This window comes from Lagopus leucura, unplaced genomic scaffold (genome assembly GCF_019238085.1).
Source record: "Lagopus leucura isolate 7727_CA_CO unplaced genomic scaffold, USGS_WTPT01 Super-Scaffold_73, whole genome shotgun sequence".
Lineage (NCBI taxonomy): Eukaryota > Metazoa > Chordata > Aves > Galliformes > Phasianidae > Lagopus > Lagopus leucura.
In genome coordinates, this window is record NW_024962252.1 from 5,594,919 (window position 1) to 5,622,334 (window position 27,416).

The window sequence follows — 27,416 nt, forward strand, 5'->3', positions numbered from 1 at the left end:
AAGGTGTGACAGGCACAGCAGCTAGAGGACCACCTGTATTTGAGATTTGATTCTTAGTGTTGGTAACTTAAGTGACAGTTTTAAAACGTGAAGTGACAATCTATCGAGCATCTCAGTATCTCGTTCTGCAGTTCCATCAAGCTGACAAGCTGTTTACTGAGCCAGCATTGCCTGCTTTGTCAAAGGATAGATTAATCTCTGTAGATATCAATGCCTGGGTGTTAAATATGAAAGTTTTAGCAGCCACCCAACATCTAAATTCAAGCAGCAATGGGATTGTTACTGATGACTAAGTGGAAGTAGATGTTTAACCCTTAAAAAAATCTGTGATCTGTTGCACTGACTGCTTATCTGAAAGGGTTTTATATTTTAGGCATATTTTAAGCTTCTAAGTTCTATATCAGTTCCTATTTCTTAGCACTCTTTCCATGCAACTGGATTTGTGAAGAGAGAATTGCCTTCAGTAAGCATTCACTATTCCTTGAGAAACTAGAGCACAGAGTATAGCACTCTAGGTACTTCAGGACATAATTGGAGAATGCTTAAGAATTATTTCTGTTAGGAAAATAATAATGATTTGCTTAATTTAATTACGCCTTCCTTTTTGAGTAACAACATAATTTACGCTTGACTTTAAGCAGAGCTCTCTGTAGTTGCAAACCACTGTACAGTGTGAGAGCAGTGAGTAGATTACTTGATATTGTTATTTCTATGGCATAGCTAGAAAATAAAGCAGACACAGAAATAAAAATAACATTAAAAAGCCAAAAACATACTCAAAAGCACGCAAAAAAAAATCTCAAAAATACATATTACTGATGTGTTAGACATTAGAGACTGTAGAGAAATGAGGTTGCTAAATGCGTTCTCTAAACAGATCATTTAAACCTTTCAGGATTCATTTATAAATAAATTCAAATACTTGGAGTTTTGTTAGCTGTATTGTAGTGTTCTTCCTTTATAGAGGTTGTTTTTCACTCTTCCATGCCACAGATGTCAGTTGTCTTTTTACCTTTATTCTGACCCCTGTTTCTTCTTCCTGACAATATTTTGCAGGATGGAATTTTCAAGATGAATCTTTCCCCTGATGGAGCTCTTCTGGCAGCTATTCATTTCTCAGGGAAACTAACAATCTGGTCTATTCCATCTCTCAGACAACAAGGAGAATGGGACCAAACTGACCAGGTATGAGTGTTCTACAGCTGTACTTTAATCCTCTATGGATTTGTTTGCTGAGGAGATAAAGAGAATTTCATTGAGTTGTGCTTTAACTACTAGTTAGCAATAATTTTTCTATTGAAACTTGGTAACTTAAACTTGAATTCATTACATTATAGCTGGTTCTTAAAGTTTAATGAGATATATTGTTGCCAGGTAGGTAACTAGTACAGGTGGACTGAACTGCTGTTTTTAAATATGAATGGAGGCCAACATGGGTAACTTGAAATGGTTGAAACCAAACTTCACTGTGTTCATTTTTTTCCTTCCTTCTACAAGATAACACTAGAATAATTTGACTGTCAGAATGATGTCAGTAAGTCACGTTAGAGAAATTGTTTGCAAAACTAAGTTTGGGACCTTACGTTAGGAAGTGCCAGACTTGTACACTGAAAGCTTGAAAACTTGTACTTTTCTGGTATGAATTTAAGCATGGAGAATTAAAAATCAAATCATTTTTGAAGAAGATCCTTAATAAGTATGTTCTTTGAGTAAAGGCAACACTTTCTTTCAAGAAAAATATGTCTACTCGTAGTTTTGGAAAGAGACAGACCTGAAATGATGCACACTAGTATGTGAAATATTCTGGTTTTAGTCCATATCTCTTAGGAATCAAGAATTAATGTGAAAGGCTTTTCATCTGAAGGTGTGTTATAACTTACAAGATGTGAACTGATGTTATGTAACCAGTGAAATGGGATCTTTGGTCACATTCAATGTCTCCTATGCAGTGTTTATCTCAGGTTATTTTAGTACATGTAAGTGTGTTTCTTATTAGAAAATAGTTATAAAATCGAATTTCTTCTTAGCAGTAAACAATTGTGTTTTAATGCATCTGTTGATATAATAAATTCACATGTCACCATGAAATATTCACAGTTTCTGACTTCTGCATGGTAAACATATGCATAAAGTATTGACTCCATTGAAAATTCGATATAGGTCCATTCAAAATAAATGTAGGTCACTCCTAAAGCAATACCTCCTACTTATTTCCATGAAAACTACATAAGTTACAAAGAGCACAGAAAAACTTTTTGATAGAGCAGGTTCTCAGCAACTAATGCTGTCCTCATAATCTGCACCAGTAAAGGTGGCCCACTGACTCTTGCCACTGCTGAAAGGCACCACCCACCACCTCACCATGTTCACATCCACTATTTGGTCTCCGTAAACATCAGCATGCATTGATGAATGTCAACAGTGCACTTTTTTTCGCATGGAGGAATTCAGTGGCACACCTTTGCTACCTTTGCTTTATGTACGCTTTCGTGTCAAATGCCATTTTGTCTGTTGTCCCTCTGCTGCCATTTGTTACATGGCAACAATATTTGTGTGGAATATTGTCAGGAAAGTTCAAACTATTGCCACATCACCAACATCCACTTCTGACATTGTGGACCAACATAACAAAATAGGAGGCATTACTTTCAGAACATCCGTTGTAAATATATTTTCTCTACTTATCATAGAATATTTTAAATTCTTCAGTTTCATTATGCAGTAAGTTATGTAAGCTCCAAAGCAGAACACTTCTCAATGATAGATATAGGCACAGGTTTCTATAATAAGGAGGGGGAGAGCATGGAAAAATGTTTTCAGGCTGTCCAGAGTGGTGGTGGATGCTCAGTCCCTGAAGACATCTCAGGTCAGGCTGTATGGAGTTCTCATCAGCCTGGTCTAGCTGTAGGTGTCCCTGTTCATTGCAGGGGAGTGTGATGAATCTTAGAATAGATGATCTTTAAAGGTCCCTTCCAACTCGAAATGAAGGCAGACTTTTTCCTTTGGGTATTATTATGGCAGAGAGGTTAATTGAATGGTGTCAAGAAAAATTACAAAAATAAAAGGCCAGGAACTTTTGACTATATGAAAGGTGTAAGCCTATAAAATAGCTGAGTGATAATGGTTGATTGGGTGCTGCTTTTTGTTCTGCCAGCAAGCAGGGAAACTGTTGGCTACAAACTTGGCAGTGTCGTATAGTTTATGAAGGTTGATAAAGCTGGCATAGGGTCTGGACCACCAGTCTGGAAGTGGAATTGTTCAGTCTTGAGGAGGCTCAGGGGAGGCTTTACAGCCCTTTACAAATACCTGAAAGGAGGTTGTGGCAAGGTGGGAGTTGGCCTCTTCTCCCAGGTAACTAGTGATAGGACTAGAGGAAATGGCCTCAAGCTCTGCCAGGAGAAGCCCAGATTTGATATTAGGAAGAATTTACTGTCAGAAAGAGTGATTAGATGTTAGAACTCATGCTTGGGGAAATGGTGGTGTCACTACCCTGAAGGTGTTTAAAGAAGGGGTAGATATAATTCTTAGGGATGTGGATAATGGGTAATATTGGAGGTAGGTGGGCAGTTGGACTAGGTGGTCTTAGAGATCTTTTCTAACCCTAATGATTCTAGATTCTGAATTTTGGCTACTGTTGTTATGTAGGTGGGTCTGGTTAGGCAATGCTGACTGATTAAGGAAACTAGCAGTCCTTTTTTTTTTTTTTCCTCTATAGCTTTGGAGGTAAGTACAATTTCATTAAAGTAAGCGTATGCTTTATTATTATTATTAGAAAAGGTTTAAATTTTTGTGGGAGCGTTTTTGCTGAAAGATGAATGGGTCAGTGATGGAGCAGATATGCAGATATGCAGATTTATATAAAGATTTGCTTGTACATTAACCTTTTCTTTTCTCTCCTCTCATGTTTATTTCTTTAGCCGGGTTATGATGAAGTCAATCCAGACTGGAAACTGTCTAGTGAAAAAAGAAAGAAAATAAAAGGTATGTGATAGAGTTGAATTATTATTTTAAATCGTTGTGGTGTTAAAAGCATTAATAGTAATATACAAATATTTGAAATACTTAATTTAACCACTCTTAGAATACGTTCATGATGGTGTGTGAGATTTGAATTTGTAGCATGGTATAGCTGAATGAGTGTCACAATGTGGTTTTTAAAAATCCTTTCCTAGGAGTGTTCCTATAGACATAGCCATAAATAAAAGGATATTTCAGCCGGTGTAGGACTTCATTTATTACTAATTGTTACTTCTGTGGAATGCTGAATACTCAGTAGAAGTCTCAGTTTGTGTCAGAAGCCACTACTCTGTAGTACAATAGATAACATACTTTTAGAGACCACAGCCTAAAACAGAAGCTAACCTTTACCTTTTCTGTCTATGTTTACCTAATACATCTCAGATGCTAGTGTAATTTGAAGAGCTTGCTTCCTTTTCTTCCAAAATTTTGATTTTTACGTCCTTTGTCTGGTTTTGCCTTATGTCAGCCTTTTTTCCCCAAAATTCAATCCATCACATGCATCCATTTATCTCCTGTGTACTGCATGGCTCTTCCAAGTGCGCAGACTGTTAGGTGTTCAAGATCCACTTACTGATGCTTGAATATGTCTTTGTTATTAAAAGCTACCCGTTTCTTTGTGCTGTTTTCTTGGTGATTCAATTTTTGGGTTAAGATCTTCATGACTAACCAGCTGACTAAACACTGAAGTAGCAGAAGGGTGTTAAGCTGATCTAAGTGCTATGTGGGGAAGGTGGCTTTTTTTCAGTGAGATGGGAAATGATAATATATTAAACAAACTGAGCTAACTCTTTGTGGTGAACATTTTGTCCCAGTGTCCAGTTACCATACAAGTTCTCTCCTCCATTATGCTTTTTTTTTTTCTTGTTGGCACTTTAATATTCTTAATAACTTCATCTTGTAGACTGTCTCAGGAGCGTTGGTCACAATTGTCAGTTTTTCTCAAAAGCAGTGAAGCCTTTTTTGTTTCATCATTATAATGCTCTTGGTTAGAGAGACTTGATCAAGGATGTCCTGGGAAATATGAAGGAGGTGTTTATCAGATATCTAAAATTTGTCACATTTTATGCAAGTATATCAGTTTATTGTGAATTCTTTTCCCAAATTACATTAAAAAGTAATCAGATCAAATAAATTAAGTTGCTTTCTTCCCCCTCCAACAGCTTTAGTTAACACAGGAATGTTTTCACTAATCTAGCAGATCTAAAATACAAATTCAGTGAGCCAAGAATATGTACAAAGTAATAAATGTTTGTTAAATTAGACAGACTATCAGATGACAACTCTTAATAGCTGAAGCCACTTCAGTTCTTATCTAGTGTTTAAAATTGCCTTTCCTTATATAGTGCTTTCTTATTTCTTTATTTCAGATAAAGAATCCTATTACCCGTTGATAGATGTAAATTGGTGGGCAGACAATTCTGTGATCCTGGCTCGTTGCTCTGGTGCATTGACTGTGTCATCAGTCAAGACATTAAGAAACTTGCTGGGGAGGTCATGTGAGTGGTTTGAGAGTTCTCCTCAGGTCACTTCAGCTCATGATGGAGGATTTCTAAGTCTGGAGGTGAGGAATGCACATAAGCAAATACAAGGAATGCAGTAGAGAGTGTTTTCTGTTCTGTATGTTGCACGCATATATATGTTTATTAATAAGGAAAGTGATTCTTCCTTATCTCTAGGCAGGCAATTCTGAACCTCCTGCAATTCAGATGTCTTTATAAAAATCTTAATTGCCAAGTAACTTGGCTATTACGCTTACCAAGTAATTGCCAGGTGTAGATGCAAAACTTCTGGAAGCCTGAGTCTGAATTAAAGAATCTTTCTGCAGGAAACAGTTTGTGTCAGCTCACTTTTTTTTTTTTTTTGTAACTGCTTTGTTAGTGCATTTGAAAAATACTGCAAGCATCCCTCTCATTTTGAAACAGATGCTTCTTGCAGAGAGAGTATGTTTAAGAGAAGCAAGGAGCAGATTAAAGTTGGCCAGGCCTTGGGAGGGATCTATTTTTTATTCAACTTAGTAGGGTTCTAGACAGGAGTAGAATATAACTTTAATAATGAAGTAGACAGTGTAAGAAGGCTTACACTAGAATAGATCTTAAACAACTTAAAAGTTAAATATTTATCAAAATAGATGAGTACATACCAAAGCTTTTTGTACATATGTCAGGAAAGTTTTGTTATTTAAGAAATAAAATAGAGCCAGAGACCGACATGTTACAGCCTATGGAAGAACAGTTTGAAAATACGTCTGCATTGAACAGAAATCCATAATTTGCTTAGCTAATAGTTGAAAACATTGTTACACTCTGCAGTAAGCTGTATAGTTATACTGAGATATATTTAATGTCCGTAAGTCTGTACTGTCTGTGGATGTTATAGAGCTGAGTGTATCTAATATAACAGTGGACTACTGTTAAGAAGCCTTTGCCCTTTCGTTATTAAGAAAGTGATTAAACCTCAAATCTGGAAGACAGACTCAGCCAGGGCTTGTGGAGGGTATTAATCAAGCTGAGAAATACAGGGTTTAAAAGAGAGAAAATGTTGATTTTTGAAACTTGAAGTATTAGAAGTGGGCATGTACTTCTTTATCACGAAGATATACTAGGTAGAAACTTTCTATTTTACCCTTAAGAATTGTCTTCTGTGCAGTGTGAAATAAAACTAGTTCCAAAAAGATTACGCTTGGAGAGCAGACCTGGTGATGAAGATGAGGGGGAAGATGACTCTGACTCAGATGATGAAAATTCTGCTAAGGATAGATACTTCAGCTACCTGAAGCAAGGCCTGTACTTTGTGACAGAAATGGAACGATTTGCTCCTCCACGGAAACGTCCGCGTACTATTACAAAGAATTTCCGCCTTGTTAGCTTGAGGTCCACAACTCCAGAGGAACTTTACCAGAGAAAAGTGAGTATAAAAGGGCAGATTCCATCTCTGGTAATGAGCTTGAATTGAACAGATTTTTTTAGAGACTTGCTATGTTAACACTAGGCATATATTTCATAGATGGCAGTGCTTTGTTACCTAACGTAAGTTAGGTAAAGCCAGCATTATAATGATTAAAATAATAGGTTGTTTGCTGGTCATCATGTTTCATTAGTGTGACCAGACTCGTGCTAATGTGAGTGTTCACAAATAGTGGATGAATGGGTGGATATATTGAATTAAGTTAATTAAGCTTATTAGAAAGTAGCCTTGTGACTCTTATCACAGAAGAGATACTTCTTTATTTTGAAGAGTACTCTAGGCAGTACTTTGTTTAGGACACTTCAGTTGTTCTAATGGTAAGCCAAAACTATAGCTATTAGAGTTTCTGGGGGGGTACTTATGTCGTAGTGATTGCCTAAATAATTTCTTTCTTTTTTACTGAGAAGTTTGTGTTTTTCTAGAGGTTTCTGTCAGATATGGGTTAAGAGTTTTACATATTCTTATCTTACATGATGTTTGCTTTCCTACCTGCATAAGCACACCTAGAGTAGTTATCCCTCTTACCTGTTTTAACACAGAGAATTAATTATTGATTGTTCAGTGTTGACTTTCATTTTCACATGTTTGCTTTTTAGATTGATAATGAAGAATATGAGGAGGCTCTCTCTTTGGCTCAAGCATATGGCCTTGATTCTGATCTTGTGTATCAAAGGCAATGGAGGAAGTCAGCTGTTAATGTTGCTTCAATTCAAGACTATTTGGTGGGTTTGTTTTTGTGACTTTAGCCTTTTCTTTTTTTTTTTTTTTTTTTTTTTTTTTTAAAGAATGGCTGTGTAATCTTCACAGAAATCTCCACTGTGTTCTAATATATGCAGCATAAATTGGAGGCAGTTCAGAGAATTGTCCTGTGAATGTCTATTGTTTGTCATGTGGAAGAGAGTGATCTTGTTAGTATAACTGAAGGCCTGATCCAGAGACCTTAGAACTTGCTTTTACCTGAAATTAGAAAATATCTCCAAGGAGAAATTTCCATCAATGTAGTTTCTCTGGTATAATTTCTTCTCCACATGCAGCACTAGATCATTTCCTGGCAAATAAATCATAACTGAAAATATATTGTATTTAAGAAATTTCCAGGTATTGTAGAAAGTTATTTGGAAAGATTAAGTTGGTATCCATAGAAAAGGTTGAATAATGAAACTTGCATTAAATTCAGCCTGTAATGGAGCTCTTCTGTAGAATCCACATAGTTTTTTTGTTTGTTTTGGTGTGAGAGAAGATAATCCAGCAGACAATCTCAACCAAAAATCAACCAATAAATCCAATAATATTTTGTGACCTTGCTTTTTCCTTTCTGTCACAGAATCTCATAGACATGTGAAGAGACCAGTGCTGTTGTAGAATACATTGAATCTATGATACCTTTAGCTCCAAATCATTATATTTCTTATAGTATAATCAGCAAAGATACTAATTAGAGAACAGAAGTAGTAATTTCTTGTTGCTGAAAGTCATCTGGCATTTGTACATTAGCATTGCAATGAGTCTTTCCTTCATTATGTTAACATTATGAACAAAGTAAAATTCGTGTACTGATAAATAAAACTGTAGATGACCATTTGTGGGGTATCTTTTTTTGTTCACACTGACAGTCATCAGATTAACTTGACGTTTTCTAGGTGGTGGAGGCAAATTAAGAGATTTTAACAACTCTGGTTTCATTGCTTTGGATTGAAATGGGGGCAGAGTGGCTGGAAGTCTATGTGGAATAAAAGTTGTATGGGGCTGGTAGTCAACAGCCAGCTGAACATGAGCCAACAGTGTGGCCAAGAAGGCCAGTGGCATCCTGGCTTTATATAAGAAATAGTGTAGTCAGCAGAACTAGGGAGGTGATAGTTCCTATTGACTTAAAGCTGGTGAGGCTGCACCTCAAGTACTATGATAACTGCCCAGGAAACTGGAGTTACCGTCCCTGGAAGTGTAGAAAAGGGTAGATTTGGCACTGAGGAACATGGTTTAGTGGTCTGGTGCTTGTGGGTAGCTGTTGGACTAAATGATCTTGGAGGTCTTTTCCAACCTTAATGATTCTAAGATTCAATGAAACGTGTAACAATGGATCTATGCTCTTGTTCTTGGACAGAGCAAAATTAAGAAGCGTGCGTGGGTTCTTCATGAGTGTTTGGAAAGAGTTCCAGAAAATGTGGATGCTGCTAAGAAGTTGCTTCAGTATGGCTTGAAAGGCACAGACCTGGAAGCTCTTGTGGCCATAGGAAAAGGAGAAGATGGTGGCAGGTTTGGCAAGAGTGTTATATTTTCTGTTTATTTATTTATTTTTGTTTAAATCGACTAATAAAGTAATGAAATGTAATATAATATATGAATAATGAAAATATTGATAAGCTAATGAAGAATGTAAGAAGAGTTGTAGTGCTGTGAAACAGAGTACTTAAAGATGCCCACAAGCTGCCTGTTTACATTTTACAAAGTGCTTTTGTACTGATGTTTCTATTTTCTCTGCATGTCTATATTTTGCGTCATGGAGAACTTACAATGTCTTCTGCCTCTCCTGATAGCTGCTGCTGCTCCTACAAGGATATTTTATTGTATTTATCTTAGTTGTAGCGATGTTTTGTTACTCATTTGAGGAGGGGAGCAGAGCAAAATACAGGGGGTCAGAAATACATGCAGAGACGGTCATCATTCAGTTCCTGGTGGTGGAGTAGGATGTTCTTTCTTTATCCAGTCATCTATTACGATTGTAAGATATAGAAATGCTGCCAATTCCTCTGCTACCTGTGGAATTTAGAAATATTTAACAGTCAACATTGTTTTTATTTTTTTTAAGGAGGGTAGGGAGGAGGTGATGCCTTTTGTTGGCTTGTGCTGCATGTCTGCTCCTTATTGCAGAGAATTCGATAGTATAATTTTCTATGGAAGTTGAGATTTTTATTTAAGACTTCAATAGAAAACTCTGTTGATAGACATATTCAATAGTTATTTCTTGCATCTTTTGGTTGTTTTGATCAGCATTGAGTTGTTTGTTGTTTTTGTCCTCCAGGTTTATCTTACCAGGGGAAGCAGACGTTGGTATTCCCTATGAAAACTTCTTGTCACCAGATGAAGAAACAGATGCTAAAACAGAAAAAGAGGCCAGGAAGCATCAAGAACTGCTATTATCATTAAACTTCTCAAAGTAAATGCAACATTAACTATGTTTTATTCAGAATTACAAGATTATTATAAGTATGGAGTTATAAGAGTGTAGCTACTTTCATGTACGTTATTCCAAATAGAAAAGTGGTGGAGATTTTAAATTGGTGTTGTACTATGTCCAAGTTCTCAGCTTATTAATTTCTCAATATGTTTTAGTTGTTCAAATATGTAATTATTGTCTTCATTTGCATATGATGCAATGTCAGTTGTAAATGTGAAAGCATCTGTTTTGGAAACAGGCTAACACTGGAACAAAAAGAACTGTGCCGGAGCAGACTGAAGTTGTTAACTTATCTTGATCGCCTTGAAACTTACGAGGTGAGAAACTTGATAATGGCTTAAGCTCTTTTCGAGTTCCCATTACATGGGTAGTCCTGTAACTTTTTTTTTTGTCACATCATCATATTTTTTGTTATATGTTGTAGTATTAATGTTTATAGTCTCCTTGAAATATAGCAGTCTCTCACTTGAGAAATGTGAGCTGTTTTCTGTTCAAGCTACTATATTTTTCCTGCTTCAAGGTTGCAGATGGCTAGCTTTTAACTCTGAGAGGCATAGCTGGGCAGAAGCCTGCTTTGAACACACGGTGTCCATTTGCCAGCAAAGCAACCTATTTTCCCTTTTTCAGGAATAGTTGTGTATAGTTGAAAGCGTATTCAGAGGATTCGGCATTTACACACGAGTGTGTCATTAAAGTGTTGGGAAATCTGATGCATCTTGAATAAAAGAACAGTTTTGAGCATAGGAAATAATATACAAAAACATGAGATGTGGAATGTGGTGTAGGATCACTTGCTTTGAAACTACATCAGTGAGTCTAAATAAGAAGTCAGTCTAATTCAGATTCGCTATCACATCTCTTTTTTGAGTTACAGAAATGAAACTTCTTGAAACGGGAATCTGTATTTTTTCTTTTTTTTTAATTCAACTTTGCAGTTGGTAGTACATAGGTTGATTTTTACTACATTCCCTTGTAACTAATGTTGTATAAACTTTAATTAGAATAGAGCAGAGAATTGTCTTAGCTTATCAATCGCAAATGTATCTTCTTGCATATTGGGATGAATTGAAACCAACAATAAAGTAATCAAAAACAAACAAACAAAAAAAACAAGCCTCCACCATGTTTTTTCCAGGTATAATTTATGTTTATCCATGGTATGAAGCATACAGTTTTGGATTCTGTTGTGAATCTTGTATAAAATCTGGTCTGTAATTTTTTTAAAATTTTCTTTTATTTTTTTGTAGGAAATCCTTGGTGGTCCTCATTCAGCTGAACAGCACTATGATGGTGAATTCTTCAAGAAGTTCAGAAATCAAAATATTGTGCTTTCAGCAAGAACTTATGCTCGGGTATTAGTGTTTTGTTAATTTTTTTTCATTATTGCTGCCTTTGCTTAGGTGTGTTTTTGTTCTGTTGAACATAGTTGAATCCCAATGGAAGTTTAAGTGGAAGATGTATTTGTTTGATTGTAAATAAGTAAATGCAGGGACCTTGAACAAATTTTCTTTATTGCTGAAGAAAATTTTGAAGTTAAGTGTTTGTTACAGGACCTGAACTGGCATTACTTTCTGTGTTCCCATCTATATCAGTCTTCTGCAGTGTATTGCTTTTTGTCTTTAGGAAAGCAATGTTAGAGCCCTGGAAATCTTGTTTACGTTCCATGGATCAGCTTTACTTCCACACAGACAGGCGATTCTCTCCAATTTTCCAGAGACTACTTCACCACATGAATATGCTTTCTTGCTGCCTGAGGCTAGGTAAGAATGCATTAGTGGATATTAACTTTTGTTCTTGTTGTTTTTAGTTTTGTCTTCATTTCCTGAACAAATCCTCATTTGCTGTTTTACTTTGTGCCATTTGTAAAAGCTTTTTGTCTTTCTGGATTGTCTAATGGGAAGTAAGGAATTTAGATGTTCTTGTCTCCATTACCTGTAAGCATGGACTCTTGACCTGCAGCTTCAGACCCAAATTTTCATTGGTGTACATAGAAGTCTGTAAGTGTGTTTTAAGAACAGGCAAAATTAAGAGTCAAAAATATAAGTGTTCTGTTTTTTTCCTGGATGGAATGTAAATATTATATTGTTCTAAATTTGTTTTTAAATACCATTTAATCCTTAAGCAGTCAATAACTTCAAAATAATGATTTTTCTTGTCACAGACTCTTAACTCTCACAAAGGAAGAATTAGGAAAGGGCTTAAATCCCAACTTTCCTTTGAGTATAAAATGTAGTTAACTGTCAATCTCCTGTTGACTATTAATATAAACCTTCACAGGAGAGTCTTGAGCACCATACTACTGTTCTCAGTCTTATTTAAAAGAAATTTTTGCTTCTTGGTTGTTTCTTTCAAATGCTTCAATTACAGAATTAGTTTTGAAGTATGTTAATCTGGTAGTGAAGATGTGAAGTTAAGGTTTAAGAGCTTCTGTCTGCTGCTGAAAAATGGAAGTATATAGTTTGAATCTTTTTCTTTGGCAGAATGCTGTGATCAGTAGATATGTGCAAGTTCATGCTTTTCTGCAAGTTTCAGAGTAGATGATACCATATCTTTGGAATGTTTGTCTCTGGACAATTGTGAAATGTGAATAAGGGCAAATAGGATGTGCATGGAAAATACATAAAATTCTATTGAGCAATCTGATCTAACGTCTTTGTGAAATTGTAATCGCTGTTTCGAAACTGATTATTAACACAGTATCAGTAACTACATCTTTTTATTCATGTAATACAGTGGAGCATCTACTAATGAAAATATCTGTCAATGAGTATAATTTACTACGACTTTATTTCTTATTAGTTTTACAAAGTGTCTTTTGAAAAGTGATCAGTTTTTTCTTGCAGATAATGTCAGCTTCTGAGAATTTTCAGTTCAGGTGAATGAAAATTAATTCGTGTGAATCAAAGAGAGTTTGAGTTCTTGGTCATTTTAGTATGAGTTTATTGGGTCTTCTTATTTCTTCCATTTATTTATTTATTTTTTTTAAGTGGGAAATTAGTATAAACAGAATGACTGCTTATCTATAGACATGTATTTGTTATGATTTCCAATTGAGAAGAGTGTGTTATTTAGCTTTACTGTTCTAGAGTATGCAGATACAGTTTGACTTAAATGAACTGATTGAACTAATTTGTGTTACTATTTATTGAACTATTTCATTCCTAGTTAGTATTAAAAACTTTCAAGTGTTGACTGTAATAAACACCTGAACAAAAGGAAAACATTGTGAAATGGAAGAAGAGGAAAAATTAAGTTCTGCTGACAGTTGCCCATATCTTCTGTGGTTTTCGAGCACTTGAATAGATTCAAGGATGGAGTTCTCTGAGGTGACTCCAGTCCTTTTGGAAATTTACCACTTTGCTCCATGTTTCTCTAGTTAGTTACTGCCATTTCTATGGGAATTTGGATGAGGAAGAGCTTGAGATTAAATAGAAGGTGCTGTCATGCTTGTGTGGAACAGGGGAAGTGGGAAAAATAGGCACCTCCAACTACTGTTAAGTAAAAAGCACTGGTACACAATTGTTTGCTGTAAAGCACCGCCAACATGAATGCACATAGAGTCCTGCATCTGAAAAATGTCAATATCTGGGAAAAATGTTTTTGTAAAGGTTGCATCATTACTGTCATTTCATTTTGTCTCAAGCTAGAGACAATGAACTTAAATAAAGTGATGCCTGTTTTGCTAGTGCATGTTATATGCAGTCTTAAACAGTAGTTTTTCCTGTTACTAGCACATTGTCTACATTAGGATGGCATTTGGAGTCTGGTGTGCCAAAAACTTTGAGGCACAAAAATTGATGTATTGAAGAAGAAAAAAAGTAGTAGATGATGGTATTTACTTATGCATTTTTGCAGAATTTTGATCATAATATATTCTTACTCCTTCCATTTGTCATAATTATTTGTCAGCTTCTTTTCTAATGATGATTCCTGAGTCTGTCATTGGTATTTATTCATGCTCCTTCTCAAAGGTCCATTAGGTACATGGTCTATATCTTTTAATACAACTAGAGTGAACATCATAGAAGTTTAGGTATTCAGAGGAGTTGATCTCTCTTTTAAAAATGACAATTAACATTCCTAGTTTATGGTTAAGATTGTTTCCCTCAGGTTTTTAAAGATGATCTCAGAGGAAAATAATACTTTACCACCATTCTAAGTACATAACCGGTCTTCTTCCTTTTCTTTTAATTTCCTGACATTTAACTTTTATATTGCATCATTATGGTTCACCCTTTAAACGCAGAATTTGGGAAGTTCAAGTGTGAGGTTTCCTCATCATCTGTAATTTTGTATATCACAGCAGTAGGGAAAAACCTTCGCTTCAAAACAGTGACTTCTGTATACTTCTGTTTTTTTTCCTTTTAACTTCTTTTAAGTACTGGTTTTCAGTCATGACTTCTGCATTTCTTATATATATGCATTGCTCCACACTTGGGAAAAGAAAAAAGCATGCAACAGTTCAGAATTAGAGATTCAGTGTAATTGATATTAATTTCAAGTATGAGTTTAAAAATCATTAATCTAATCTTCAACTGAAAATTAGAAAAGCAATTTTGAGAGGAAGATTACATTTTCATGACTCCACATGTTCATGCTTCTCTTTGCATTGATTTCTAGTAGGAAAAGAGAAGATTCTTGTGGTGTATGTAAAAGGTACATTGGAGGAAAAGAAGTTCTTAAAACTGGCCTTTGTGGGGATCTGGGCAGCTGCAGGATTGGCTGAATTTGGCCAAAGGGATGCTGCAGAAGGTGAGCTGGTTGAAGTATTGTGATATTACTCTTGAGAAGATTTTGAGGATGCAAGAGAGAATTTGAAGCTGTGAAGAGGCCATGGAGAACATTTGACAAGAACTGTTGACAAGGAAGGTGGGAAGTTTGTGAGGAACTGCTATACCTGAGCAGAGCTGCCGTTCAGAGTGACCTGAACAGCCTGAAGGAAATGCAGAGTTCTGTTCCTGTGAGTGAAGAAACTTTTGGAACAGTGAAAGCTGGAGACTGACAGGAGAGAAGCTCTGCTGAAAAGGACCAGGAGGTCCTGGTGAGCACAAGCAAGTCATGAGCCAGCAGCATGTCCTGGAAGCTAAGGCCAGCAGCAACCTGGCCTGCATTAATAGGAGCATACCCAGAAGATGGAGCAGGCACTGTGCTCACTCAGCTGCATCTAGGATATGGGACAACTAGGAAATATTTTGATGAAGCATTGTGAGTTTTAGCAGAGGACCATCAAGATGTCTAGAGATCAGAGCATTTTTAAAAGGCTGAGGGGACTGGGTGTTTTCATCGAGGAGAAGGTTTTGGGAGTACCCAGCAGCAATTTTCTCAAATCTTTCTGTAGAGCATGAGCTGAACTGCAATTCTGTTGTTTACTGTGTTAACTTGTTTTTCTTTCTGCAGTGTTTATGCCTAGCTTATCTTGTCTTTGTTTACCATGTCAGTCTACTGCATGCGTGTCCCTGAATTGTACCTTGGCTTGCCTTCTGTGTTATTTTCTGAAATTATTTTGCTGATCTGGACTTGCTTGTAGCTTTCATATGGAATTAAGTACAAAATTTCTTCCACAAATGTTCATTACACTTTTATAAGTGTACTTTTTTTAAATAAATGTACATTTTTTTATAAATGTATTTTCACAGTGTGGTGGCAAGACTGGGAGCTTGTCAACGTCTTTAAGGTAGCCCATTTAGATTTTGTGAAAGCTGTTGCCTTACAATTTCATTATATACATAAAGAAAAAAAACACAGCAGTCTCCTAAAATGTGACTGAATAGTGTTGATTGGCATTTCTGTTGTGTAGGTTATTCTGTCCAGCTAATTTAAGTGTAAAAAATTTCTTTCCAGGTTACAAGAAAATAACTATATCATTAAAAAGTAGTTTGATTTGTTTATGCAGAATCAGAAAGTAGATTTTTCTCCGGTTGTTGAGTTGATTTGAAAGGCCTGTCATTGAAGTGTGCTCAGCAGGAGTTCTGAAACACAGTCAACTATGGTAGCCAAAAGCTGCTGGGATACCTTTTTCACTATTCAGTGTGGCTCAGTTCTCCAAAAATGGTTCTTTTGGCAGTTTATTTTGGGCACCAGCTGTACTCCACTGCTGGTGAACTTCACGCCTTACAGCCATTTATGGAAAATGGATCTCTCCTTTCGACTTCTTTAAAATGTGTCATATGGTAAATGTAATAATTGGAAACCTTAAAAATATGTATTCAGTTCTATAGTTGCCGTTACTAAATTTGTTACTGAACTAACCCAGATTTTCATGTAGTATGGAAAGTGCAGGTGCGTATGTCATGTCTGTTCCTGGGATGTGTTCCTGATGGCATTTCATCCTCAGTTATAGAATTGTAACATCATAGAACTGTTTCAGAGACATAAGGACCGCAGAGCAACAGAAACAAGAATTGATTTTCTCATTGCACCGTGGCATGCACCAGGTCCAGTACCTGCCATCAGATGAGGGAAGGTGTTCTGCTATGCTCTGTGCTGTGCGACCTCACTGCCAGCGCTGGGTACAGGTTTGAGCGCTGTGGTTTAAGGACGTCAAGCTATTTGAGACCATCCTTTTTTTTTTTTCTTTTTTTTTTTCCTCTGGATTATGAGCAATGGTTTAAAAAAAAATAATAAAAAAAAAAAAAAAAAGAAAAAAGAAAAAAGAAAAAGGAAGGCTCCTGTTCAATCTGGGGAAAAGGAGGCTGAAGGGAGGCCTTATTGCTCTCTTCCTATGTCTGAACGGTGCTTGCAGAGAAAGCGGGACTGGGTTCTTCTCACTGGTGACAGGTGACAGGATGAGGGGAAATGGCCTCAAGTTGCATCAGGGTAAGTTTAGGTTGGATATCAGGAAAAACTTCTTTACAGATAGGGTTGTTAAGCACAGGAATAGGCTCCCCAGGGAGGTGGTTGAGTAACCATCCCTGTATGTGTTTAAAAACCGTTTGGATGTGGTGCTCAGGGATATGATTTAGGGGAGGGTTGTTGGAGTTAGGGTAGGATGGCTGGGTTGTGGTTGGACTCGATGATCCTTAAGGTCTTTTCCAACGTAAGCGATTCTATGATTCTGTGATTCTACTCCCCATGTATTTTTAGGAAAATAAAAAACATGTTTTTCAGTAAAAAGGTACTGTTCCCAAGTGTGTTGGAGTGAGTTGCCTTTTGGTTCCAAGTCTGAATTTAGTTTGCACAAATTTTACAGGTTTTTTTTTTTTTTTTTTTTTTTTAAATACTAGATGTCTCTGAGACAGGCCTGCTGATTGAAATCCTTGAGAAAACAAACAAACAACCCTCAAAGTTGCCATTGATAATAGAAAGCATTGGACTCTGACCTTAAAAACTAAATTAGACATTCCTCTATTTAGATCCTGTCCTTGGAGAGAAAAATAATCTGTAAGTTTGAATAAATGCAGTTGATAGGATACAGGATGCAATAGCACAGACCTCTTTTGTCAAAGCAAAATGCAAACAATAGAGTGGAAAGAGCAATACAGGAGAAGTCAGCTCATTTTTGAGGAAGTAGAGTTGTACAGAGGTACAGAATACCTCTGTAATCTGTCAGTTTACTGACTTCCAATCATATTTATTCTACTGCTGAAAAGGAAATAGAGAAGAGGAAAGAATAGGGGAAGCAGTGGCTCAGAAGAGAAAAAACAACCAAAATAATAATCCACGAAACCAACCAGACAAAATCCCAGATAATATTTGAATGAAGTTAGTTATGGAACATGTGATGGTTTCTTTTAATTGGAAAAGAGAGGCACTTGCCTTAGTGACTACAGTGTTCAATTCCAATACCTGGAATTTTGGATGAGTGCACACTGCTGATTCGCTCTACATTAAGTACTGTCTCTGACCTCTGGAATTTCAGTTTCTAGAGCAAAGGTGTGAGGATGCATAGCACAAGCTGAGAGAATGGATGATGGATGCAATAAAATAGGCTCTGTGTTCCACATTCAGCAAACTACTTGTGCATGCTGGATTCACTTCCGAACCTGTCGGATTTATGTATGCTGTGCAGTTGTTCTGACATGTCCCAGTGGTGCTGAGTTTGCTGTGTATGTGCTGCAAACAGAGTAATGGTAGAAAAATGGAAACCCTGCCTCATAGCATACTCTTGTTCACTTCCCCAGCCTTTCCTTCTCAGTTTCATTTGCACTGAATGCTTTTGAGTTTTCAGGATGTATTTTAATTCCCAAAATCTTTCTCAGCTTGCTCTTTTGCAATGATAGCAGCTGTTTTTTTTTTTTTTTTTTTTTTTGGAGTTATATAGCTGTTTCTGATGGTGACTGCAGTTACTGATACAAAAATTTGGGGGGGAAAACAGATTGTGTTAAATTTTAACTATCATTAAGGGGAAAAATACCAAATTTGTGATAAACGTTGTGATAAATATAGCTGTAAGTGTTTTTTGCCTCTTTACTACTGGGATCTCCTATTGTTTATTGGTGTCAGGGCTGCTTTATTCCAATCCTTGTGTTTAAACTGAAATACAAAGAAATTTTTAAACCTTTTAGAATGATGAAAGTAAGGACAGTTGGACGCAATTAGATAGGGGCCAGGATGGAGTTGTGAAGTTTTTAGCATTGTTGAGGTGGTGAATGAAGTAAGCAGTTCATTTGTGGGTCAGTGTATTGTGAACTACACTTGGAAAGAAATTTGTCTGTGTTAAAACTGACTTTTTATAGGTACTTGATTCTTCAAGAATATGATATTTAGCATCTATGTAAATGGTTGTTTTCTTTTGAAATATCAGTTTTCTTATGCATTTAGAACATACAGTTAATGATGATTACTATTCTTCTGCTGTGAGAAGGGAAAGAAGGATGAAACGGTGCTTCCATTCAAGGTTGCGCTGCAATCACTGTCACGTGAATCAAAAATTTTTCTCTTCACATTTCTGTGGTGAGATCTGCTAATAAAGTTCTATGAAAAGCTTAGGAAGTTACATAATCTAACTTCAGAAACTCACATCTGCGGGCATCTGTAGGTTTCATTCATGCAGACGCTTCTGCTGAAACATGAGATTGTTCTTGGTAGAAGGCAAATGATCAACAGCAGATGTAAAAAGGAGAGGGAAAAAAATGGTAGGTGCAGGCAAGCACCTCGCCCTGTATACCTGAACTTTATAAAGAATCTATAACGTACAGCTCAAATATCCCTGAACTAGCTATTTTTACACTTGTAATAGACATTCATGACACTTCTTTCTGAGACTTTGCATTTTTGAACACAAGTACTTTTTTTGTGTTTGTTAGCAGTTTACATGTAGATGATTAAATCTAGTATCTGTATAGGGAGTAAAAACAGTGAATTGTCATCTTCTGTTTAAGTGGCATGAAAAAGTGAGCAACTTCATAAAAATCTTTTGTACATGGCTTGTCAATCTGCTCAAGCTTTCACAAAAGCTTTACTGCATTTTTTTGTCACATCCTTTCAGTAGGGTTGGCAGAAGGGTGTTTAGTGTCTCGTTACTTCTTCACTTGGTGGATTTTGGAGGTGAGGAGAAGGGAAATGGAGGAACTGTCAAACAAAGAATAGTAATGGAGTGAGTTATTCCTCAGCAAGCTACTTTTTTTTTATTATTTCAAAAGCAATGAGAGTTAGCTGAAATTAGAAGCCAATGTTTGACTTTGGAGAAGTTATTTTGGTGGAAGACAGTAGTTAAACTGTTACTCAGAAAGGATTCTGTCTGAAAATGTATTTTAAAAATCCTGTTTGAAACAGTTAAAATTTAAAGGTAAACCCAAGGTGTTTTGTGTTAGAGGAATAGGGAAGAAATTTCTTTTAAAAGTTTTAGATGGGGAGAGGCAATTACAGCGTGTTTGTTGAAATGAGTTGGTGAGAAGAGTAGGTGATTGCATCAGCCAGCAAAAGAAGCTTTTTTCCAGTAACTTCTTGTTTCATGCTGGGTAGATAATTATTGCCTGCATATAGAAATATAACTGCTGAGTCTACAAGCTGTTAAGTATGTTAAAGAGTAATGGAAGGAAAGAAATACACTAACATTTGGGTCCATTAGAAAACTTTGCAAGCTGTGCAAACTTTGTTTCTAAACCTCTTGTACTAATTATGCTGTTAAAAATTATTTTCTTGACTGGAATTTTAATTGCAGGATGTAATTTTGTCATGTCTATGGCAAATATGCAGAATACGGCTGCTTAATTAAGAACTCATTGAATGTGATACAGTACAGGCTTGGATTGATATATACATTTTTATTCTTTCTTCACATCTCATATTGACGGATAGCAGCGTGCCTAGCCCTTAAAAGCAGAAAAGTGTGAAAGTCTTGGGAAGTCTTGGTTCCTTGTCTTTCAGATTCAGTATTTGTGCATGGTTTTAAATTTGTGTTGTACATTCCTTCTGTCCTTTTATCTAATGATTTTCTGTATTAATTACAGCGTTAGTATGTACAGCAAAGTTGGGAAAAAATATGTCTATATTTGAAATCAGAGGTGCTATTCCAAAATCTCCTTTTACTCTTGTTTTCTAGTAGTTGTGCTGTTTGTGATCTGAAGTCTGAGATTGTCAATGGCTATAGGAGTAGCTGATATTGGACTTCAGAATTTTGCAGATATTTGAGACAACTTATATATGCAACACTTCCCTGTTCTCTGCTGTCTCTTTGCTGTGTTTTGTCCAAACCAGAATTGAATGTGGATGTTACTGTATGTGAAACATAAGAATTTGCTGTTTTCCATTTTCTTAACTCCTGTCTGTTCGCTTTTTGCAGCCTGCAAGCCTTTTTCCACGAATTTATTGCTGTGTCTAGTGCATATTTCTTGTGGATGGTTGGAATTATTACAGATAAGACGCAGGTTTTTTTTTCATTTTTTATTGGAAAAAAAAAAAAAAAAAAAAAAAGGAAAGAATGCATGACCTTGGAGAAATGTTTATGTGTACAGGGGAGGACAGTTCTGTGCTTTGTTTCGTATTTATGTGTGTATGTATGCATTTTGTGACTGTTGCTAAATGAGATGAAGTTACTGATTTATAGTTTTGTTTGGCTCTAACATTGTGAAATTGATTTGTTTATTGGAGAAGTGTTTCTTTTTAAGCTACTGTGTTACAGTTCTGCACTTTGAGGGATAAGAATACTATATCAGTTAACTTGTGAATAGTGATTGTCCATGCTGTGTTATTGTCACTGTTTATGGGGTCAGGAGAAAATGAATGAGATTTAAATCTCATTATTCCAATGCTCTGCAGCTTTCATGTCTTCATTTACTATGTAGATTCTTTCTTATCTCTACAAGTAGTAGAGCCTAAAAGGCTCTGCTTTTTCTCCCTCGTTTATGTTCTGTATATCTTGGTATGGTTTTCCTGATTTTCACGCTGCCTGAACAACTAGCCTACAATCACAGGTCATAACGAGGCGTTCTGGTAACAGCACGTGTTCTTCTTAATTTGTATCTCAAAAATTCTTTTTCCTTCAACATTTAGGAATATACATTTCCGTGTATATGTTTGCAGACAGAGATTGTGTTAAATCGAATTGAGAAGATTAGTACAGCAGAACATTGCTTGTTTCAGTTCAGTACAAGAATTATGATAGAATTAGAAGGTTTTTTTTTTTTTTTTTTTTTTTTTAATTTTAACAGATTTTTGCTAATTTCAGACCTCTGTGGTAGCATATAAAATCAGGATACTTACAGTGAAGCGGTAAAGGTTCTAAAAGTGTGTAGCAATTTTATTTGATAATTTTTTAAGACATAATCAGTAAGAAAATGTTTGAGGTTTTTTTTCTTTTTTTTAATGCATCGTAAATGGCTTAGGTAGGATATGTTTTTGTACAGATAGCATCCTATGGGCAAAATCACACTTGTATAGCTAGTTTAATTCATCAGAATTTTTTTTAAACAATATTGACATGAAAATTCTATTTTTTCTCCTACCAGTTATGAGCAAGGAACACTGAAAATTATTCCTTGGAATGAGCAGAAACATCGTGAAGAAGACTGGTGTGAAAAAGCAGACTGCAGGTGAGTTTAAATAAATAAAACAAAGAAGTTTTGTGATATTAAGATAACGTTTATTTACTAATTCTTAAAATGTGTTAAATACCCAGTGAGACTTGCTCCTCATTTTCTCACACAGATATTTGTGTTTTGACTTCCTTAATGAGACTGAAAAACAAAACCATTAACTTAGAAGCATTAAGTTCACTGTGATTTTGTGATGAATATCTTACAGAAAGCTGTAAACCATAACATAATTATAGCAGCATTAATGAATAATGTAACTACTTTTTCGTGTGAAGAATAGAAAGCAGAAGTTGGACTTATCTGTGTCTTTAGTAGAGAAGTTTTTTTTTTTTTTTGTGATCCATTTCATGTCTGGAATCTCTTATCAGTTACATCGGTGAGAAAAATAAACACTGTGATTGGCATTTGATTCTTAAGTTATTGGTGCATTTGTCTTCAAAATGACCAGAAATTTTAGGAAAACCTAATTTGGAGGGAAGGTGGGGGGAAAGGCAAGTAAACATATATTTTAACATGTATTTACTTCTTTTAAGGACAATTGTTGAACGAACTTTACAAGATGAAAGCGAATTTCTGTATGAATCACAACCTGAACTACTGAAATACAGAACTACTGAGCTTTCAGTAGAGCTTGTAACTGACTGGTATTTGAGCAGAGCACAGGAAATTGAAAAATACGCCATGCAGGTGAGAACAGCAGCAAGCAAATGATGATGGCTGTGTCAGGTGATCAGTATTCTTCAGTGGAATTCTGTCTTCATGAGTATTAATGGGATGATTTTCCCAATGTTTTCTATGAAATTTGGTCAGCTAAATAATTAATTCGTAGGAATGAACAGGAAGCCAATAGACTGACTTGATTTACCATAACAGACAATAACACTTCTGTAGTCAAATAAAATGTTTACCATTATATTTTATGTCTGTGTTTAAGTAAAAGGAGGGATTGTTGAGCATTGTGTATCAGGAAACATATTTTATTATATCACATGATACTGTGCCATATGTAGTATGGATATGTGGCAGTGTCACTTGCCAATATGTAGTTCTGTCATCGTTGCTTCCTGGCAGGTGTAGTTGTGTTTGTGGAATTATCGGGTAGCTTATTTTTGTTTTGTTTTATTCATATTTTAAAAATGTCTGAAACTCTGTGGTACAGATGAGCAGCGCGAGTAGAGCTCATCACTTGTGCTCAGGTAAGTATTGGCTTTAGAGGCAATAAAGTAGCATGAAAAGAAGGTGGAATGGAAGTACCATTTATAAGTTAGTTCTTTTATTTTTCAAGTTTGCAGTTCTTTGGTGGTCTTTAATCATAATTCCAGCCTACATTGCCTTCTTAGAAGTCGAAACAGACTCTTTCTCAGTGATTGAATATACTTTTATGTGAAAAAAGCCCGTCTTCTGTGAAATACAATGCAACAACGAAAATCAGTAATTCAGAGACAGCTAGATAAGTTGTGTTACGTACAGATAGAATCATAGAATGGCTTGGAAGGGACTTCAAGAATGGCCAAATTCCAACCCCCCCTGCCATAGGCAGGGCTGCAAGCCACTAGATCGAGTACTAGATCAGATTGCCCATGGCCCCATCCAACTTGGCCTTAAACACCTCCAAGGATGGGACATTTTCAACCTCTCTTGGAAACCTGTTCCATCACCTCATCAATCTTTCAGTAAAAAAAACTTCCCCCTGACATCTAATCAAAGTCCTTCTTCCTTTAGTTTACAACCATTTCCCTTTGTCTTATCACTTTCTGCTTGTATACCTGTGTAAGCAGTTGATTTTTCTCATGTTTATAAACTCCCTTTAAATATTGAAAGGCCATGATGAAGTCTCTCCGTGCCTTCTCCTTTCCAGGCTGAACAAGCCCCGTTCCTTTAGCGTGTCTTCATAGGAGAGGTGCTCCAGCTCTTGAGCCATATTCATATTCCACCTGTAGACTCTCTCCAAAAGTTCCACATCTCTCCTGTGTTAGAGTCCACAGACTTGAACATAGAACTCCAGCTGGGGCCATACAAGGGCAGAATAGAGGGGGGCAATTGCCTTCCTTGCTCTGCTGCCACTTCTCTTCTGATGGAACCCAGGATACCATTGGTCTTCCATGCTGCAAGTGCACACTGCTGGCTCACGTTAAGTTTTTCATCCATCAGAACCCCTATGTCCTCAGTAGAACTGTTCTCAAGGATATCTCCCTGTTTGGATACATGCCTTGGATTACCTCAAACCAAGTGCAAAACCTTACACGTTCCTTTGTTGAACCTCATTAGGTTCATAATAGTCCAGTCTCCAAATTTATCAAGGTCCCTCTGGACAGCATCCCTTCTTTCTGCTGTATCAATTACTCCACTGAACTTGTGTCATTAAACTTAGGTGCACTCAGTGCCAGCATCAGTGTCATTGATGAAGATGTTAAAGAGTACTGGGCCCAAGATGTACCTTTGGGGAGCAGCATTCATTACTAGCCTCCACCTGGACATAGAGCCATTAACCACAACCCTCTGGCTGTGACATTCCAACCAACTCCTTATCCTCTGAATAGACCACCCTTCAAATCTGTGTCTCTCCAGTTTAGAGATGTATGCATAACTTAGAGATATATATGTAACTTCAGTCATTTAACTGATAAATTTAGTTTCAAGCAATTTTTATAACCCATGTAGTGAGTTGAGGTACCTTATTTCTGTACAACCTACAGAATAAATAAAAAATAGTATTTCCCTACATCATGTGCATCAGTAGAACACGCGGTACAAAAGGTCTATGACATCATCCACCAAGACTAAGCATTTTATATGGTCTTATAAAGCTGAGAATAGCAATCCGTATTGGAATAGGTAGGCAACAAAGTATTCTAGGAACTTAGAATTGCCCATTAAACAAAGAGAATAGTGAAAGAAAATAAGCACACAAAGAGAATGTAAACTAGACTTGAGGTTATTTTTTTGCAAATGGTTGTTGAGCAGGATTTTTAATTCTTTTCTAGGTGGATTGTGCTCTGTCCCTTGTTCGTCTTGGCATGGAGAGAAATATCCCTGGTCTGCAGGTACTCTGTGACAATCTGATCACTCTTGAGACAATAGTGTATGAGACTGATGGTGATAGAACCTTAACTTTGAAGGAGCTAGTAGAGATGAAGGACATTGAAAAGCTAAGACTGTTGATGAAGAATGTAAGTATTTTGAAGAGATCAGTAAGTATGCCCTAATTTGCAGTACTTAAGTCTACTATAGATTGCACATGTATAAAGATGAGCTAATGAACCATTTTTCTAATGAACCTCCATTTTTAATTCAATCTGACACTAACATTTGGTGGTTTTTTCTTTGTTTTTGCTTTTTTTTAAAAAAAAAAAAAAACAAAACAAAACAAAAATTGAAGACCAGATTCTGTATTCTAGGCACGGAATGGAGTGTCAGTAAATCTAATAAATCCGCTCCTGTGAAAGCCATGAATTGCTTTTTTTAATGGCCCATCCTAAAAGAGTTGCACTGAAGATCCTAAAAGATCCATCCTAATGATTATCATTAAACGTTAACAAAAAAATTTAATATTCACCTCTGCTACATTTGTTAGTTTTTCATCACTGTGTTTGGCCTGTGTATGGCATTTCAGAACTGGAAAAGATGTGTCATTATGGAAAGTTTAGAAAATACCTACAGATAAAATCAGATGTGAAATATTCAAATATGTAAATTCTGAAGGAAAGAACTTGTACACTTATTCTTGCATACTGAAAGTAATGCTACTCTAAGGATGCAAGCAAGTCTCTCATTCATCCTCAAGTTGTAGGAAGGCAATGAGGCCTTGACTTTCGTCAAATATAGGGTTTTACTCATGTACACTTGGTCTCCTTATGTCATCAGTAGCAGACAGATAATTTGTTGTTTCAGTATTGTGGACTGTGCAGCAGTAGTGAAGGTCAGCCTTCAGCTGCGTTTTCTGATAGGTATAGAGATTGTTTCAGTTACATTGACCAAAATGTTACTCCCTCTGTAACTCACTGTGCTTTCCAGTCCTCTGATGAAAAATATGTGAAGAATACTTATCAGTGGATGATCCCTTTTCTTCACCGCTGTGAAAATCAGTCTCCTGGTCTGGCAAATTCACTCTTTAAAGAATATTTAGTGACATTAGCAAAGGAAGACCTGACTCTACCTCTGAAGATTTTCCAGAATTCAAAACCTGCTGTGAGTATACCACCATCCTTATGTTTCTGCTGGTTACTTGGAAAATTCTTGTCCTGGAATTTAAAAATAGAGTTAGAGATGATCTGCTTTAGAAAACAAACCATGTTTTTTCCCTTCCTCTTGGACTCAGCGTTTGTTATGTTTTAGAAAACATAAATCTCCCTTTCTCTTATGAATGCAGAGAATGTACTGGATTCTGTAGTAGGAGATGAGTTCAGTGTTTGTAAGTGAAAGGTGTGTTCTATGTGATCAGTTCATGCTTCTTGTTTAATTAGCTAAAGGAAACATACAGTGGAACACTTTCTTCTCCCATTAGTGTCAGCAAAAAATTATTCCTGAACAAGACCAGCTTATGATTACAGCACTGGAATGTATTTATAGCTGTGAACGCGATGACCAGCTTGCTCTCTGTTATGATATTTTGGAATGCCTTCCACAAAGAGGTTATGGGTAAGCTTTATCAGCTAATTATTTGTAACTATTTGAGGTGTTAAGTATTGTACTGAAGTAATATTTTTAAAAATATAGTTACTACATCATTAAATGGTATGTAATTTTGCTGGAATATTCTGTTCCTATCTGCATTTTATTGGCTTTCACATTGAGAGTGCACAGATGTACAACCTCTGCCAAATAATGTGACAGTAGATGGTTTAAAGCAGCTCAGACCAACACTTTCTGTACTAGTTTCTTAGGCTTTTATATGTTGGCCAATTGATACCAAACAGAAATGTTGTTGTATTAGTCTTGTTAATCTAATTACAGTTAGTGATGTCTTGCACATAAGAGTATATTGCTGTTAACTAGCATGTGTGAGAGGTCTTAATATGGAAGACCTGTATGGAGGGCAGGTATTGTAAAGGTAATGGAAGATGCAAATAAGAGACAAGTTATTCTTCCAGCATCTTCAAAATGTAGGAAGAAGAGATCCTGTAAATAGTCTAAGGATAACCTATGTTTTTTATAGACTGAGGGGGCTATATCAGTTTTGGTTATCTTTCCAGCAAGAAGTAAACTGTTAATTTTTTTCAAGCTATTTATTTGGTTCTAATCAAAGAATGCTTCAAACTTAACCATGCTGTAGAATCATAGAA

General features: G+C 36.2%; 1 protein-coding gene across 2 annotated transcripts in view; it reads left to right on the forward strand.

Moving 5' to 3' along the window:
• The window catches only part of NBAS (NBAS subunit of NRZ tethering complex), a 168,376-nt gene that overhangs the window by 26,523 nt on the left and 114,437 nt on the right, over nt 1-27,416 (forward strand). For both annotated transcript variants that reach the window (XM_042884755.1, XM_042884765.1), the window contains exons 12-26: nt 1,057-1,185; nt 3,918-3,981; nt 5,388-5,581; nt 6,667-6,924; nt 7,581-7,706; nt 9,086-9,237; nt 10,004-10,138; nt 10,398-10,476; nt 11,407-11,511; nt 11,783-11,919; nt 22,048-22,131; nt 22,668-22,821; nt 25,119-25,304; nt 26,149-26,322; nt 26,639-26,772. In XM_042884755.1, coding sequence (XP_042740689.1) covers nt 1,057-1,185; nt 3,918-3,981; nt 5,388-5,581; nt 6,667-6,924; nt 7,581-7,706; nt 9,086-9,237; nt 10,004-10,138; nt 10,398-10,476; nt 11,407-11,511; nt 11,783-11,919; nt 22,048-22,131; nt 22,668-22,821; nt 25,119-25,304; nt 26,149-26,322; nt 26,639-26,772 — 2,111 coding nt within the window. The remainder of the gene's footprint in view (nt 1-1,056; nt 1,186-3,917; nt 3,982-5,387; nt 5,582-6,666; nt 6,925-7,580; nt 7,707-9,085; nt 9,238-10,003; nt 10,139-10,397; nt 10,477-11,406; nt 11,512-11,782; nt 11,920-22,047; nt 22,132-22,667; nt 22,822-25,118; nt 25,305-26,148; nt 26,323-26,638; nt 26,773-27,416) is intronic.